The sequence below is a fragment of the Somniosus microcephalus genome, chromosome 6 (genome assembly GCF_052327205.1).
Source record: "Somniosus microcephalus isolate GS21.2 chromosome 6, FLI_Smic_1.0, whole genome shotgun sequence".
NCBI classification, from domain to species: domain Eukaryota; kingdom Metazoa; phylum Chordata; class Chondrichthyes; order Squaliformes; family Somniosidae; genus Somniosus; species Somniosus microcephalus.
The window spans coordinates 79,671,059-79,690,094 of NC_140992.1; the positions used below are offsets into that span (position 1 = coordinate 79,671,059).

The 19,036-nt window shown below is 43.2% G+C and overlaps 1 protein-coding gene across 2 annotated transcripts in view; it reads left to right on the forward strand.

Moving 5' to 3' along the window:
• LOC147115828 (uncharacterized) overlaps positions 1-11,855 on the forward strand; it is a 124,391-nt gene extending 112,536 nt beyond the window's left edge. The window contains exons 15-16 of one of the 2 annotated variants that reach the window (XM_085990423.1): positions 8,062-8,343; positions 11,341-11,855. In XM_085990423.1, coding sequence (XP_085846549.1) covers positions 8,062-8,343; positions 11,341-11,405 — 347 coding nt within the window. In that variant the 3' untranslated portion in view covers positions 11,406-11,855. Of the gene's footprint in view, positions 1-8,058; positions 8,344-11,340 lie in introns of both variants that reach the window. The other variant, XM_085990422.1, reaches the window with a different exon arrangement.
• Positions 11,856-19,036: the final 7,181 nt, after the last annotated feature.

Here is a 19,036-nt window from a genome sequence, read left to right on the forward strand (position 1 = left end):
CAATCGACATGCGCGCTCTGATTTAGTGAGCCTGAAGACCAGCAGCAACCGCGCTTTGATGGTGTCATACTTGCGCTCCGTTGGAGGGTTCTCGAGGAGGCTGATGATCCGCGAGGCGGTGGAGCTTTCGAGTGCCGAGACCACGTAGAGGTATCTAGTTTGATCTGCCAATATGCCTCTCAGGGCGAATTGTGCTTCGACCTGGATGAGCCACGAGGATGCCTGCTGCTCCCAGAACTGTGGCAGCTTCAAAGAAACGGCGTTGGCCTCCATGTCGTGTTCATTTTGCGAAAACGTTTGCAAAAGACGGGGTCACCAATGTAGGAATTATCTCTAATTCCTATCTAAGAACCGAGTTCAACTCAGGCGTTCAAACAAATGAGTTTTAATGCAGAACTAACGAGTTTAAACAGTTTGTACAGGAGAACCACGAAAACAGGTCTTTGCTGGTCGGAGGCTCCACGAGGACTGCCAGGGCGGTCCCGTGGATGGCGTCATGATGTCATCACGTTTCTCCTGCGCTTGGGTGGTCACGTGATTAGTGGCATGACGTCATCGCGTTTAACCGCGCTTTGCCGCAGTCTTAAAGGGACCGCGCCCCGTGCATGCAAACAGTATGTACAAACACAGAAATCACTAACAGACTGGTACAGGCTTAGGTTGGAGTAAAAGCTCGTTAAAGGGAATTATGTACAGTTGCTCAAAGTCCCTCAGTGGCTCTGCCACACCTTCATAAATTGGCCCTCCTCATCCAGTCCATGCAGCACTGTGAGAGCAGCCAAAGGGATTTATATCTTCCCAACTTGTTATCTGTAACTTGGTCCTGCAGCTGTAATTACCCAGACTCCAGAAAAATATATCTCAGACAAATGTAAGCTTTGATCAAAAAGGCAACATTGTGCCAGGAAAAGAATTATGCAGGCTGTTACATGCACAAGCAGAGAAATGCTCACTGCCAAAAAAAGGACTTCAAAAAACTCATTGTAACAATAGCAAGCTAGCGTTAAGAGACATTGCAAAGCAGGACAGGCCTGTTTCCCTGTCATGTGCTCATTTTATGTGGGTGAGGTGTGCATTGGTATTTTGTCTGAAGTTGTGAAATTCAGCTTTGCACCTCATCTCTCTAAATATACCAATTAAAGGAGGCTGGTGCATGCCTGTAACACAGCATCTTTGCTTACCTCGAAAACATCCACTGGGCAGCTAATTGCGCCATGAATCGGGCATTTAAATCAAGAGCTCGATATTTTTCAACTTGCGCCCATTACCAACAAGGTACCATGCCACTGGCGTAGCCTTGGAAAACTGGTATTCTAATTCTATAGAGTCTTGAAACTGATCCAATTTTGTGTGCAGGTGCACTTGAATTATTGTAAATTAATTAATTATTCAGATTTATTTTTTAAAATGAGTAATATATTGGAAGAACGTTGACACTGACCCAACAATCTCTGTTTTTTAAAGTTCTCATTTTATATCCAGGTTCTTGATGTTTCTGAATATTTTGCTTTTAATTTTTGCTGTTTGTCAATAGATTCTGAAACTTATTTACGGAAGACCTTTCGAAATAAGTCTGGCCGCTCTTGCTGTTGTCAAATTTGATGTTTTGTTACTTTTCCACAAAAGATTAACACCTGGAATTTCCACGGGGGTTCTTCTGGTCTCTTCCCCTAACTTTGGCGGTAATCCGGGGCTCTCCGGGGTTGCTGCTGAAGCTACAGCGGGAGTTCGGGAGCCACAGAAATTCTACCACCGAAATCTATTGCTTCAATTCTGCTTAATTAGCTCTGATGCACAAGAGACAAGGCAGAATATTGGCCCAAAATTCGCGGTGTGTCCCGTGAGCTGGATTTGTTTCCTCACCCTTTAGCTCGAAGATTTTTTGCACCGCAAATTGCTGGAAGTGCGAGCTGGTAACGGTGTGGTGAGGACAACAGTCTATCTCCTTAACCAATAAAATTTTAGGGTATAGATACATAGCAAATGACGGAGAAGGAAATAGGGTGAATTAAAGTCAAATTAGATACAGAAGGGGAAATAAAGAGAGGGAACGAAAGATTGAATTAACAGAGAGAAAAAGAGATAGAAAGGAAAATTAAGAAAAAAATGTTAAATGTTCATTGTTAAAAAGCTCTAAGAACAATTTACTACCTGTATGAATAAGACTCCACAGTTTCAATTGTTCCCTTTTTGGGCCTCCAAGGTTGAATGGCATTACAGGCAATTTTCCCTGTAATTTAAAATCCATACATACGAACATAGATGCATACGAACATACAAATTAGGAGCAGGAGTAGGCCACTCGGCCCTTCGAGCCTGCTCCGCCATTCAATAAGATCATGGCTGATCCGATTACTCCACATTCCCGCCTACCCCCGATAACTTTTCACCCCCTTGCTTACCAAGAATCTATCTACCTCTGCCTTAAAAATATTCAAAGACTCTGCTTCCACCGCCCTCTGAGGAAGAGAGTTCCAAAGACTCACGACCCTCTGTGAGAAAAAACGTCTCCTCATTTCTGTCTTAAATGGGTGACCCCTTATTTTTAAACAGTAACCCCTAGTTCTAGATTCTCCCACAAAAGGAAACATCCTCTCCACATCCACCCTGTCCAGACCCCTCAGGATCTAATATGTTTCAATCAAGTCACCTCTTACTCTTCTAAAGTCCAGCGGATACAAGCCTAGCCTGTCCAACCTTTCCTCATAAGACAACCTGCCCAATCCAGGTATTAGTCTAATAAACCTTCTCTGAACTGCTTCCAACGCATTTACATCCTTCCTTAAATAAGGAGACCAATACTGTACATAGTACTCCAATGCCCTGTATAACTGAAGCATAACCTCTCTACTTTTGTATTCAGTTCCCCTCGCAATAAAAGCCGGCTGCGCGGGACCCCAGGAGCGCCACGCAGCCATGCAGCTTAAGGGGAACATCGATTGCAGGAACATAAATCTTGTCATTAAAAGAGACCTTACGTCCTTAAATACCAGTCCTAACTTTCTGCGGTGAGTTTAATTCGTATTTACAACGCAAATCCAGCAATTTCTCAAAAGTCACGAAGGAGGTTGAGGACGTGCTCCCATTTGTGTGAGGCTAACAGCCAGCACCTTGTGGTGATTCGCAACTCATGGCATATTCCCTTCTCGCCACAAATTGCTGGGTTTTTTTACTCACCATTATTTTCCCAACAAATTCTAGGCTATTATGATATAGGGTGCAATTAAAGCAATATGCAGTAGGGGGCAACATGTCATTAATCTGTGCAACAAGAACACACTCGCATTGGCAGTTGTCGGCCGAAGAAGGATTTTGTTGTTTGGTATTTTTATCTTGACAGTGTGGAACTTCATCCTCGGATCCAACCTATAAGTGTTTGGCAGCAAAAGTTGTAAAATAACATATTATGATAAGGAACACTAAACTCACACTAGGAAAGAAAAAACTTTGCATTTATATGGCAACTTTTAAGTCACAGGACTTCTAAAAGCACTTTACAGGGCAATTAATTACTTTTGAAGTGCAGTCAAGATTGTTATGTGGGCAAACATTGACATTCCTCAACAAGGGGTTGAAGGGGTAACTTTTTGACCTTATGCTTATGGCCGGAGCCTCGCCTGCTGGGAGCATATATTGGGAAATCGGGGCATATATTGGGAAATTTGGGCATATATTGGGAAATCTGGGCATATATTGGGAAATCTGGGCATATGCTATGCATGAGTTACTGACTTTAAAAAGCACACGCCCAATATGTGCTTCCAGTAGCTGGAGCTCTCCTGTGTGAAGTTGGAAAATTAGCCTTTAAACCTTTTGAGTAATGTAATACGAAATGCTAGAAATACACATCAGGCCAGTCAGCCTCTGTGTGGTGAAAAAGTTAATCTTTTAGGCTTAACCCTTCATCGGAGCTTTGATGGTACCCAAAATTTTAACCAGTCTTTTCACTTTACAGATGCTGAGTGACCAGCATTCTCTGTTTTTGTTTCAGATTTCCAGTCTTTGTAGTTTTCTTTTTATTTGTTGAGCAATGTCGTTTTTTCCCCTTCTTTTTGTGTTCTTGCTGAGCTTTCTTGGTTATCCTGGTGTTTACGATTGAAGTTTTGAATTCATTATCAGCACTGATATAAAGAATGAGTTACATTATAGTATAATTTGCTTTATTAAAACTGTAACATGCAGGAAAAGTGCTGTCATCTAACAGCACTGTCTATGACTAGAGCCCCAACTTTGGACCTCAGTGTATATTGGAAGGGTGATGGGCAGAGCATTCACAAAGCCTGCCCGATATTGATGGTCACAAAGCCTGTCTGATGTTGATGGCGAATTCTGCCTAAATTTAATTGGCGAGCTACATGCACGATTTGAGCACTGATAGACAGCCCGCAATTTTGAGAGGGCGGGGAATCTTCGGGTCAGCCACAGAGCACAGTTCAACAACACCATATTAAAGCTGAGGGCTGGGCCGGTGGAGAGTATTATTGAAGGGGGAGAGGATTGTCAGTGAGGAGCAGGGAGAGCAATTTAGCTCATTCTGAAGCCCAGAAAGTGCCAAACAGAGCGTTTTTTCTTCTTGCTTCCAGTGTGCCCTTTAAGAGATGCTGGTTCTGGCCATTTTCTGCTCTGTATGATGGGCAGGTCCCGCACTCCACGGTCACTCTACTGTCCTTACCAATATGGCACTGGGGTTCTAACTACATCATGGGACCTCAACATATGTGGCATAATGAGACTTCCGCCTGTTTCAGGCGAGACGCTGGACACCTAATATGAAGCCCGCTTAAAATTTGCAGCAGGCAGACCTCGGGTGCCCACGAAAAGCAGGGCAGCATAGGGGCTAAAATCAGGGCCTAGGAGTGAAGAGACAGGGGAAAGGAAAATGGCAGAAAGTGATATTGGGAAACAAAGGGAACTCTTAGTGAAACAATATGATTTGTTCAAAGGACCTGAAGCAACAATCTGGAACCTGTGATGGAGTGGTCAAACATAGAAAACCACCTGTTTTACTATGTTGTGCACTGGATGTACTCTTTTCCAGTTTTGTAATCAATTGGATTTGATTTATCTGTTAGCCTCTGGCAATAATGCCACAGACCTTTAATCCTCTGAAAACCCATTTGAATACATAGCAGAAATCTATTTGTAGCATGCTGAAAGTTGATACCCTGCTGTGAATGCCCTTCTGCACTTCCTGCAGCTGCCTGTTTACCTCATAAATCCACAATAGACTTAAAGCAGTTCCTCAAAAAGCAGATCATCAAAGATAAATTGCCAGCATGAGCCAAACAGATCAAGAAGGTCCCTGGATCGTTGCCCTGCTCAGTGCTGAACCATTTGATCTTAGTTGGGTGGGGTAGGTGTGCTACAATTGGATTAAGTGTCGTTGGGCTAGAGAAGGGAAAACAAATCAGTCAGACTTCCCTCTCTTGATAATTATGCAGTGGCCTCTGCTGAAAAGTGTGTGTGTGTGAATGTCAGTGGAGGACAGCAGAGGGGTTGGATTTGATGAATAGTTGAATTGCCTGCTGACATTTACAGCATCAGTTTCCACATGAAGACTGGCTACTTGGGCCAGATGCTGGAGAGTGACTGATGCCTGCGGAACCATTCCTTAACATGAGTCCACACATTCAGTAAAGGAGGGGAGAAAATTGGAAAACTAAAACCCTGCAAATCTCTCGATCACTTTAACTGATGAGGAAATGTGTATCTTCAAAAATGAGAACAAGGAAGGCAACACAATGAAAAAAAAAGTAACCGACAGCGTCCATCCTGAATCTTAGGGGGGACTTTAACCCCCAAAAACGGGCGGGTTGGGGTCGGTTGGGATGTTAAAATGTTAAAAATCTGAATCCCGCCTCCAAGCCGCCCACTTCCGATTTTAACGGGGGCGGGACGGGGAGCGGGCAACCAACCTGCTCCCAGGAGGCAGGTTGGCAATTTAAATATTATAATGAGGCTGCGTGCCTCATATTTAACCATCATTTTAAATTTAACCCTGGCTGGCCTCGGGAAACTCGACAGCTAAAGGGAGGCGAGGACTGCCGGACTGAGGAGGCAAGTGCCTTTCCGCTTACCTGCTGGATCTAGTTTACCTGCTTCACCAACCCCCCCCCCCCCGCAATCGGATACCCCACCCCGACCCTTCCAATCCACCCCCCGACCTTTCCGATCTCTCCCTTCCCCCCCCCCCGACTCTTCTGATCTCCCCCACCAACTCTTCTGATCTCCCCCACGAGGCCTCTGATCTCCCCCCGACTCTTCTGATCTCTCCTCCCAACCCTTACGATCTTTCCCGACATCCCCCCCCAACCCCCCACCCAACTCTTACAATCTCCCCCATGAGGCCTCTGATCTCTTCCCCCGACCCTTCTGATCTCTCCCGACACCGGCCTCCGATCTTCCCTCTGACCTCCAAATCATCTGTGCTCCAGACCCCAATCTTTCCTCTGGCTTCCGATCTCCCCCACCACCCCCCTACCCCGAAAGCATTTCCAATCCCTCCCTCCTCTCCGCTCCCCAGCTGTGGCCTGGTGCCGAAGGCCTACCCATCCGACAGCCAGACAGCCTCTCAACCTGGCTGGCTGCGGCCGGGAAACGGAGATATAAAATGCTAATCAGGTCCTGCCGTTAAATTTGGCAGGTCCTGCGGGAAACCCGTTCTTCTACGTTTCCCAACCTCAAAGCAGCACCCCCACCTCCGAGTCAATATCCAGCCCCTAATCACAACTTCCTGGTTCTCAAGGTTTCCAGCCACAAAGTCATGGGGAAAGCCAGTAGAAATAACGAATGGAATCAGTGACAATCAAGCCTTGTTGTAAAGTTGTGCCTTCTGTGTATGTTTTATACTCAGCACCGTGGCTCAGTTGGTAGCAACCTCACTTCTGCATCAAAAGTTAGTGGGTTCAAGACCCATTCCAGACACCTGAGCACATTATCTAGCTGGCACTTCGATGCTGCATTGAGGGAGTGCTGCACTGTCAGAGATACCATCTTTCGGATGAGACATTAAACCGAGTCCCCATCTGCCCTCTCAGGTAGATGTCAAAGATCTACCTTCCTCCGGGTGCTCCGGTTTCCTCCCACAGTCCAAAGATGTGCTGGTTAGGTTGATTGGCTATGATAAATTGACCCTTAGTGTTAGGGGGATTGGATGCGTGGGGTTACGGGGATAGGGTGGGATATGTGTTGGTGTAGGGGTTACAGGGATCGGGTGGGATATGTGTCGGTGCAGGCTCGATGGGCCAAAATGGCCTCTATCTGCACTGTGGGGTTTCTGTGGTTCTGTGAAGATTGCAGGGCGCTATTTGAAGAGCAGAGGAGTGGTCATTTGTGGAATCTTGCTGTGCACAAATTGGCTGCCGCATTTCCTACATTACAACAGTAACTACACTTCAAAAGTTCTTCATTGGTTGTAAAGCACTTTGGAATGTCTTGAAGTTGAGAAAGGCGCTATATAAATGCAAGTTCTTTCTTTTCTGATTATAGTACTGTGATACATAAAAGGTTTTAACTAAAAATGCAACCAGGACATAGGGCTGTGACTTATATGTAGTATATATTTTATAGTAAATATATATAAATGCCCTGCATAATTTTAAATAATAATAGATGGAAGGGAGTCACTGTAGACTTTCACCTAATCTCAGAATACAGTCAAGATTCTCTTTCAAGGTTTATTACTTTTTTCTGAACTCCATAATTAAACGAACGCCTTGTAAACACCCATAGACTTGAAATTTGCCCCAATGTTTTGTAAAGTAGAAACAGGTTTGGAGTATATTTGCTTTGAAGAAAAAGTTGGAAGCAACATGCAATATTTGACCACGGTGATTCAGTGAGAGGACACATTTTATATTTTTTCCACAGTATGGTATCGAAGTGCTTGGCTTTAGTTTAATAATGGACTCAAATCTCTAACACATTAATCCTGAAGTGAAATGCCAGCAAGTAACATTTGATTTGCCGTGCAATTATAAAGATTTTTAGCAATTCACTGAAGCTTTACAAGTGGCTCTATTGTTGCTAATTCATTTTAATGTACATTTTATTTCGCAGCAGATGGACCAACATGCAAAAAGAATAATATTATCACTGAGAAGCAGTTAATGCAATTTGCTGAAAAACTGGGGAGTAATTGGCAAGTCTTTGCCATTAGCTGTCTTGATCTGCAGTCCCAAGATATTGAGAAAATTAAGGAGGAAAATGAAATAACTACAGTACAAATATTTAACATGTTGCAAAAATGGAAAAATAAGGAACTGGACAATGCAACTCCTTCCAATCTTCGTAATAAACTCACAGATGCTAATATTGAATATGAAGCCTGGAATATCCTAAAAGGTACATAGGAAGGTGTATTTTAGTGAATTCCTTGAAATGTTCTAGAAAAAATACAATTGTACAAACGTAGGGGGACTCTTTCCACTGTTGCTCATGGTAAAAAAATGGCAGCAGCGGGCAATAGAACTGGCAAAAAAAACTAGGAGCTCTGCTACAATTGCCAGTTTTATCCTTTACTGCACTGGTCCTTATTTGCTGTCCTGAAAATGGCACATTAAGGTTCATTAAAAAAATCTACTGTTGCTTGTCACGCCCTTATTAATGAGTTTGCGGGCAAGCATGCGGCAATTTTTTGTTTGAATTTTCCCCTGCAGTCATGTAGCAGTTTCCTCATTCTCTCAGTTGGAGTTAATTCAACAATGAAACAGCTAAACTCGCTGGCAGAGTGTCAATATGATGTCGCAGCCATTGTTACATCATCGGGCTCAGTGTTGCCATTCGTGGGAGAAGGCTGTCTGCAGGGGAGGGTCTCCCTGTGGGCTAAGTCCCTACTAACTACTGTGGAGCTTCTAAACTACGCTGCTCACAGGCACGCTAATCAGCCGAGCAACACGAACTCAGGAGCAGGTTAAACAGCTGAGCACTAGACTGTTGAAAAGCCAGAGGGAATTGTGTATTTCTACATTTCACTCTCCTTCATGGAAAATCAAAAATCTCAGTGGTTTATATTGATCATTACAAATACAAAGAGAGGCAGACCTGACCAAGAAATTGATATACAAGCATTTACAATACAATGTACACAAGTAGATAATGTAGACTATTTTTAAAACTTGAATTGTCGTTGACTCTGTTTCTAATTTCAAAACTCAGAAGTTGATTATATAACTAAAAGCAAGTACTTTGGTTCTGATTGAAGGATCTTTAAATCAGTCTTTCAAAATCCAGAAATGGCCAAGTCAATTAATCAAACTGTACAAATTTGCTGCTCAGCATAATTTTCTAGTTCCCCACTGTACAGAGCTCTATTACTGTCCTTGATCACTACTTGACCAGTTAAGTGGATGTGACATGAAATCAGCATTATAGCAGGCAAGTTGTGATTAGCCAGGATTCTGCTGATACGACTAACAAATGCCTACAGAGCTAACTCACCAGTGGAAAACCAAAGTAATCTGAATTTCTATTCACTACCCTAAAAATAAAAAATGAATGGAGAAATTAAAACCCTTTGTTCTAAAAATAGAAAACATCTCCCAAAGAGACAATAACATTGGGCATTTTTATTGGGGACATGTTGCATGAAGGCAGAATGATAGTGTGTTGGAGATTGCAGGATTCATGACCTATGCACCCAGTCACTGTATTAGACATACCACACACAAATCTGGAAGAGTGCATTTCTCCAACAATCTACATATACCTCTTTCATATGATTGTCTGGAATGGTGATTGAAGTCAGTAAAACTGTGTCCAGGAGGACAGAATATGAGTTAACAGTAATGGACGTAACGATCTGGGCCTGGAGTTTCTGCTCGTTTGCGTTTTTCTGGCACAATTTGCCCGATATCGGCGAAATCAGCGAAAATTTCGAGGAACTTTAAGTGAAAATTGTGTTCAACGCAACTCGCGTTCCCGTGATCTTTTGCACTAGTTTAAAAAAAAATCATGTTAGAAGCAGGCCTCACCCACAAAACTGGCCAGCACCCCCCCCGCCCCACCCAGGTGAATTAATCACCATTGGGAGTTTCTGCTAATCGTTCCCGTTTGCAGGCCTTCGAGGAGGCTCTAAAATTTAAGCTGGTTCTTTTGGGAGCAAGAACACTAATGGGCACGTTTTAAAAGCTTTTGATTATAATTACTGCTGTACCCCAATATAAGTAGCAAATGGTTCTGTATATTTTTTTAAAAGTCATTTTCAATTGTGTAAAATCAGGTTACTCACAGGCAATAAGGGGCCGTGCGGCCCATTCAAAATACTGTGCATGCACGGTTTTCCCTGTTTAAAAGCCGGTGAGCTGGCTGCGCGGGAGCTGCCAAGTGCAAAGCGGCCACATAGCTTAAAGGGAACATTGCTCACAGGTGGTGGACAAGACACTGACTAAAATGCTTATTTTTTGTGATAAACCCATTTTCAGCTGTATTAATCAAACTGCATCAAGTTACCACTCTTAAATATAATCAAGGAATTTTTTTAATGCAAATTTTTTTTTTACTGTTCTAAAACTCTGGCAACTTGCGCTGGTTCATGGAAGATTTTATATTCAGCGATATGTAAATGGATTTGAGTGGAAACTTGAGAAAAAAAAACACTTCTCAAAACTAGCGCAATTTGCGCCTGGATCGCTGCTTGCGCCCAAAGCAGAAACTCTACCCAATGATAAATATGTCACATAAAGTAAATTTTCTTTTTAAAACTTTTATGTATGAATTATGCAAACACATTTATTAAACTTTGGTTTGTTGAGTTGCAGTAATCTAAAATAATTCTAATGTAAAATAGTCTAAATACAAAATTAATAAGATCACTTTATGTTTACTGACTTCAAAGTAATCAAATTAACAAGAGATTTAACAATACACTGCAATTTTCTGTAGTTAAGTTGAATGATTCTTGAACAGAAGTATTGGCCCTGAACTTCCATGGGGATTGTCCCAATTTCCTGGCATAACTTCAGCAGGAGACTGGTGAGACCCTCAGATAATGGCTGCTTTCAGCCATTTACTCCATTTCTCCAGGGCTTCTGTTTATCTCCTGCCAGTTACAGTAGGAATTTGGGTGAACTTGGACAGAAATTCAGAGCCATTGTGTTCTAACTGTCTTTTGAAAACATCGCCGGACAGAACTGTGGCTATAATTTTGAGCGACATTATGCCAGAATCTTTGGAAGCTCCATACCACCAGTTTGAGCCACTGATTGGGTTTAAATCTGATGTGGAGCTACTTATGGATGAGTTTGCCCATGACTTTCCATTGTCAGATCCACAGCCTTCTCTGAATCTTTATTAATTACATTTATCTCCATTTTGTTTTAATCTTTTTTTGTCTTTTCATAGGTTTCTGTACTCAAGTGAAGCAGCATGATGAACTCATGAGTAGACTATGTGGGGAGAAGTCTTGAAGATCCATTATGTAACCTCTGCCACATTCATTCGCAGTTTGCCTATTTATGGGTTACATTTTTCTATATTGTCAATTTTGTAAAAAAGCGGGAAATTCAAATCAGAATTTAATTTTTGTACATGATTGTTTGAACCGAGGAGTACCATAGAGATGTTACTTTTACAAAAAAGTAAATAAATTGGTATGTATATATATATTCCTTTAAAAAAGTACACCTTTGTTAATCTCTTACAAGCAGTGAGCTACGTACTTCATTTGTATATAATGTAAAGTTTTTTTAGACACTAAGACAAAACCCTGATGTAAAATGTGATTACAAAAGGTGGCAGCAAATGTACAGAGACCTGTTTTGAGTGGCGAGAAGGCTAACTTTGAAATGGATGTTTACAATTTTAATTGCAGTCACCACATTTTTTGAAAAATTAAAATAAAAACCAGTTTTATATGAGTCAGTACGGTTTATTTTCTTCTAATCAAATTAGAAGTGATTACTCACCTATTAAAATGATACAATTGAATCCCTGGCATGGCAAGGGTTAAATGAGAAACAAACATACCCACAAAGAAAGCACCCATGATGAGAGACAAAGCATTAAGAAACCAGAAAGTAGAAACAATATTCATGTATCTGAGAGTTGGATCATTACAACATTGATAAATTATAATATCTGATCATTTGCACAATGCATTTAATTTTGACTTTTTAGTAAATACCATATAACTGTTTCAAAATAAAAATATCTGCTTTTACACTGTGTGTTTATACCAACATAAAGAACGTGAGGAGCTTTAAGATTATGTTTAGAAGGAGACATTAGATAAGGGTGGCATTGCTTAAATTGTTGGCCTCTCCTCCTTTAAGACACTACTTAAAACCTCCCTCTTTGACCAAACTTTTGATCACCCTTCTTAATATTTTCTTCTTTGGCATGGCAACCATTTTGCTCTTATTATGCCTCTGTGAAGTGTCTTGGGATGTTTTTCCAAGTTAAAAATGCTTTATAAATGCAAGTTGTTTTTGTAAAACTAATATGGGGGAAGAAAATTGGATATGGAAAATATAATTGACATTAAGGAAATTAAAAGAGATTCTTTGGGTACATTCATGGTAAGCAAAGTATTAAGAACAAATGGAACTGTTTAAGGAAGAGCATGGTTAGATAAATAGAAAACAAACAGATCCTTTTTAACTATGATTCATAAACTAGAAGATGTTTCCCTAAACCACCCTTTTTGTACCCCATAATGTGCTTTAAGGTCCACTTTCAAAACACTTCTTCAGAAATTACACACCCACTTATCTCTTTGCTCCCAATCAGCCAATTAAACTGTGTTGGCAGCGTAGCACTCATAAGCTAACAAGACAGCATAAAATCCAAAGAGTTCCCCTCAGTGGGTTGGCTATGCAAAGTGTACTGCACAAAATGCCTCGGCACTGGTGGTGTATCAGGAGTGGAATTTCAGGCTCTTAAGAAACTGGAGTAATGTGATTTTCACAAACCCCCACAGCCACATGGAATGTATCCAAGAGTTATCCCAAGATAAATTGTAAATGGTAACCATTAGGGAATCTGGCCGAGTGCTAAGTCTGTTGCTGGTAGACAATTACATCACAGTTTGACCTGTTGTTTTCATGATGGTGAAAACTCAATAAATAATCTTTTGATTAGGCAAAAACTGGACCTCAATACCAGTCTCAGCCAATTAAAATCTCTGTAATTTTATGAGGCGTGCAGGAGGGTTGTAGGAAAACAGTTGTTGGGGTCCAACACTGACAGTGAAGAATTGCTTGAAGCTCAACTCTTAAAGATTGAGTAAGTGAGAATCTAAGAGATAATTTTCTACTTGTGATGCACCTGAAAGTGCGAGTGCATCTTGTGCCACAGGCAATGGGGAGAGTCTCCTGGGTTTTTCCACGCTCTCTCACTTCAATAATTATGCAGCACTATTGGCGCAGATTGATCCAGGCATTGGGAGCACGGTGGCCTGGGATGCGTGGGATATCCAGTGCAGCAGTGGAAAAGAGCAGCTGTTGTGCCTTAAAATGGCAACTGCACGATCTGTACTTTGAAAGTATAGTGTTTCCATATTGTTTTTGTGAATGTTTTAAAGATGGCAGAGAAGAGTGCAGATGCCTAGGGAGGCGGGAGGACTGTTCTCTTTACAGACAAAGTCCATGGAGGTAATGTTGCCAGAAGTGAAACAGAGTACGGTTGGCATCACTGGATTGAATGCAGGTAACACAACAGTCAATTTGCACACAGCAAGGTCCCATTAATAAGATAAATGATCAGATAATCTGTTTTTGATGGCATTAGTTGAGGGATAAATGTTGGCCAGAACAATTTGTCTGCTCTTCTCATAGTGCCATGGGATCTTTTTCGTTCATCTGAGAGGGCAGATGGAGCCTCAGTGTAATGCCACATCTGAAAGGCAGCACCTCCAACAGTGCAACACTCCCTCATTCCTGCAATGAAATGTCAGCCGATATTATGTGCTTGTGTCTCTGGAGTGGGGCTTGAATCCACAATCCTCTGACTGAGAGGTGAGTGCTACCACTGAGCCAAGGCTGACAATACTCACATCTGTGCCGTGCTTCACATAACTATAGTCCACTCTGCAACATGAAGCACCTCCAGCATAATCTGCGGTGGAGCTCTCCCCTTAACAGAGATCCTACGCACAGCTGTTGGTCCTCTCAGGAATGTCATAATTGATGCCATAGGGATCATGGGCTCCATTGCCGTTGAGTCTATTCCATCTGGATTCACTACATGGGGAAATTTTCTGGACAGCACCCTGACGTGGGGCTTCGATGACCTCATTGCAGCTCTGTGGTTTGTCCCAGATAGGTTTCAGGACATGCTGAGGGACTGCCCAGGAGGAGTAGGCACTGTTGAGGGAACCTGCTTCTGCTCATGCCTGTAGAACTCCTCCATGAGTATGAATGGCAGTGGTGTGTTTGTTTGCATAATGATCTGCATGGCAGCATGCAAGATAGTGGGGTAAGATGTATGCCTGTGGGGTCACACGCACGGCAGAGAATGACTTGCATAGCAGCCAGTTAGTGTGCCTCCCTTCTGTTGTTGTGCATTGCTGCGTTTACAGATTTCACATCTTGGTGCATCGAAAAACAATTTCATTTTATTAATTTGGTTAATGTTGCAGTGTTGAGACATAGTTTATTTTACATTAATAATATATTTCAAAAAATACTTTTTGTGTCATTACTCAGTACAAGAATGTCTTTATTATTTAGGGTATCAGGATTGTGAAGGAGTTTCTAAATAAAGAGACCCACGATTCATAAAGCAAGAACACCATTGTGGTACAAATTATGTTAGCTATTACTAATTGTTTGTTTAGTTTCAATAAAATGTTTGGGTGAAGACTTAATCCTGGCAGAAATTCCCTAATGAGTTTGTATTTTCCATTTCTATCTTTGATATTACTGAGCACCAAGTCTGTCACTTCTGATGTTGGTATGGAAATATTTTAGCCTATCCTGAGATGTTTCTATAGCAGATTTATCCCTGTATTCCCCCCAACCCCTCAACTGGGCCTTTAACAGTAATTCCTCTTTGTTGGTACATTTTATGCTAATAAAGATTTTTCAGGCACTGAAACCAGGTTTGGAGCATGTGGTGGCATTCCCTCACTGTACTGGCTTATGAGGCAATGTCACCATATTAAATGTTCTCATCATGTGCCATTTCAAGCATAAATTAAATTGGGAAACTTTCAAGCTGATCTTCTTTCTGTCTCCCTGCAGTTCCGCCATCACATTGAGCTGTGTAGTTGTTAAAGAAGTGGTATGCATTTGTTTCACTTTTTTAAAAAGCTTTAGCACTTTTCTTTTCATTTTTGTGCTAATCAAAATGAAGCATATCAGTGTTAGGAATGGACTTTGGGCCCCCGTGTCAACCTCATACACTTCCAGGTCATATATAGTGTGGCTAGATATAGGAAAGAGCTCCGCTACTCTGCCCCAACAACGTGCCTTAACCATAAGGTTTGCCTTTCTATTTTCCATTGACCATTCTTTTGACATCTCTGAGTGTGTATGCCAATTAGTGCTCAAATTATGGACAGCTTTGTTCTATGTATCCAATCTGGTTCACTTTGGACACTTTAGAGACAGTTTATATTGTGCCAGTAAATGGTGATCCAGGATGAATATTACTTCGCCTCTGTTCCACCCAGTTCTTGGTTTGTGAATTTTTGATCATTGTATGTGCTTCTCAAGTTGATGGATGAGCAATTTCAGGCTACAATTTCACTAAGAACTGTCGGTGATTGTACTGTTGGCCATTAATATGCTCTTCTCAAGACTTACGACTCCGAACCCCTTCGTTGAATTCTCTTCACGATCACTGAATCCCACTTTGAGTCCTGGATGCAGATCTACTAATACGAAGGGCGGCGGACGAGTTTGGAAGCCCGGGACGGGATGCGGCAGCCACTTGCCTCCTGAGCCCTCTTTTCAGAGCTCCTGCCCTCTTTTCATCCAGTCGCTCCTTTTTTCCCGCTCGAAAAACCCGACTCCACCCCTTCCTCCTGGGGTTTCTGCCTGGAGACTGCGCAGCCTCACTGTCTGCAACAGTTGATACTGGTGCAGAATTATGGAAAGTCTGCTCTTAGTCACATTGGCCTAGAAATTCACTATGGCCCCGCCAGCTGGCTAGCGCCCAAAAGTTAGCGCTGGGCGCGGAGCCATTTGGGACCGTCAGATATTCACTTTTTGCGCCCCAAGTCGGAACCGGGCGCTATTCCAGGGTGTGCCCGCCCCCGCTTGGGGCGCTGAAACTGAATTTCCGCGCTCTAGGCGCCGCTGCTCCACCCGCTGCGGAGCAGCAGGCTACGGTACTGCAGGCCTCCTCCTCTTAAGGGGGAGGTGCCTGCAATGGGGAGATCGCCGCTGGATAGTGCCGGCAAATGAGCCCGGCACCAAGGAGAAGTGCCGGGTTCACGGAAAGCAGCCGGCAATGCCGCGGGGGGGGGGGTGGAGGAGGCCGGGGAAGGAGGTGCGGGCAGGCAGCCGCCGAAAAAGCGGCCGGCCGCACCTCCACCTTAAAGCTCCCCACTAAGGCTACAGTACGGCCCCGTTTTCAGAACGCTGTTTGCGGCCGCTGCGGAAGAGGCGGCCGCAACTAAATATGGGGACCGGGCCAGTATCGGGGCGGAACCGGGGCACTGCGCACACCGATGACGTCATCGGTGCCGGCGCAGCGCTAACGGCTACCGCCGCCATTACCGCTGCGCTGAATATCAGCGCAAACTCCTGTATTGGCGCAGAAGCCCTCTTTAGGCGGTAACTGGCCGCAAAGCTGGCGGCGCCTTACTGAATTTCGAGGCCATTGTGTCCTTAAAAGCTCTTGCCGTACCTTCACATGGGCAACTTTAACCCAGGGATTTATAACAATGATAATACAGTGTCTAAGTTAAAGATTGATAACCATACTTAGCGTACATAACATTTCCAGTGGGTATTACACTCCCCCCCAACCAAATATAGGCATGTCCCCATGACTAATGAATTTTACACATAAGTGGTTGCATGCTTCCCAACCATGTATAAAGGGAGGTAACATATCGAACCGTAGGGGCTATCATTACACTTGGCACTCCTAGTGTACTGTATGCCAATCTTTCAGGAACCTTCTTAACTCGCTGTGAGCTCCTTATTTCAGATACCCGGTCTTCAGTTCCTTCAACTACGTTGGAGGCGTTGGTTCCTTTGTTATCATGCCTTTCAGTCTCTTTTATCTCCTTCTCGGAAGCATCTGGTTCTTCCCAGACCATGCCCAAGTCTGAGCTAAATGGTTCAGACAATTCATCCAGATTCTGTCCTTTGCGTCTTTCTGGGAGGTCGTACCATAGATCCCATTCTTCATCTTCCGACTCATCAGGTTCCTCATGATCCACACACTGTGTCATGGCTTTTCTGTCTTCTGGAACAAAGTTTTCCTGGTTTCTCGTTTTTTTCCTTCTTCTTCTCTGCAGGGTTCTCCTACAAGGTGTCGGCTCATTATCCGCTGGCGGATCCAGACGCACTTGCTGTCCCAATGGCAGGATATGATTCCGGTGCAGTATTTTTATGGGTCCATTCCCACCTGCAGGTTTTAGCCGAAACACAGGTAGTTGTGACATTTGACTTTCAACAATGTAAGGTGTAGAAGCCCAGCGGTCTGCTAACTTATGTTTCCCTTGAAGTCCTAGGTTCCGTATGAGAACTCAGTCACCAGGCATGAGTTGGGAAAAACGGATCTTCTGGTCATACCTCTGCTTATTTCCTTTATTCTGTTTGGCAGAAACAGACTCAGCAAGTTCATAAGCAGCTTGCAATTCCTTTCTCATGTCAGACACATACTTGAGGTAAATTCTCTGTAATGTGCCATCACTGGATACTCCGAAACACAAATCCACCGGCATCCTCGCTTCACGTCCAAACATGAAGTAGTACGGTGAAAAACCAGTAGCGCCATTTCGGGTACAATTATAAGAATGAACAAGATGTCCAATGTGCCGACTCCACTTGTTCTTTCGCTTTGAATCCAGCGTTCCAAGCATGTCTAACAAAGTACGGTTAAACCGCTCAGGTTGAGGATCTCCCTGAGGATGGTATGGAGTTGTTCTTGACTTCTCAATCCCGAGCATGGACAACAACTCATGTATAAGTCTACTTTCAAAGTCTCTACCTTGATCACTGTGTATTCGCTTTGGCAGTCCATAGTGGATGAAGTATTTCTCCCACAACACTTTGGCAACGGTGGATGCTTTCTGATCCTTTGTGGGAAAAGCTTGGGCATAGCGAGTATAATGATCTGTAATGACCAAGACAGTTGCGGTATTGCTGGAATCGGGTTCGATGGACAGAAAATCCATACAGACAAGGTCTAGAGGTCCATCACTTTGCATGTGAAACAGAGGAGCAACTCTTTTAGGTAAAGTCTTTCTCTGGACACAGCGTGCACAGGACTTGCAGAACTCCTCAACCGCAGACTTCATACGCGGCCAATAGAATCTGTCCTTGACCAACCCATAGGTCTTATCTACTCCCAGATGACCTGCGTCATCATGCAAAGACTTCATCGCTATTTCCCTGTACTTTTCAGGCAGGACCAACTGTGAATGACATGGTTTAGTGGGTGGGTGAGTGATTCTACACAACACTCCCTCTTTAATTTCCAAGTGGTCCCATTCTCTTAGGAGCAGATGACAGTCAGGATGTTTTGATTTGTCGATCTGTGTAATATCACCCAGACGGAGAGCTGAAAACACCTCATGAATACAGGGATCCTCCTGTTGTGCTTTGGATATTTCAGATGAACACAACATGGGTAAGTTTTGTACATCCAAACTGGAAAGGTTGCAAAATGCCTGGGGAACAGCATGCATTGACGCTCCCAAGTGGTCAATCTCTCGGGCATGAAATGAATTCTTTGGTCCAGATACCACGGACATCTGACACATTACTTTCACATCTGCTGAAGCAACATCTTTCCACTCTGGTTTCTGGTAGTGTGGGCGACGAGACAGAGCATCTGCGTCAATGTTCTGGTTCCCAGGGCAATGGGTCAGCCACTAGAGATGCATGACACCCGACGAGAAGCATCACCCGCCGGGAGC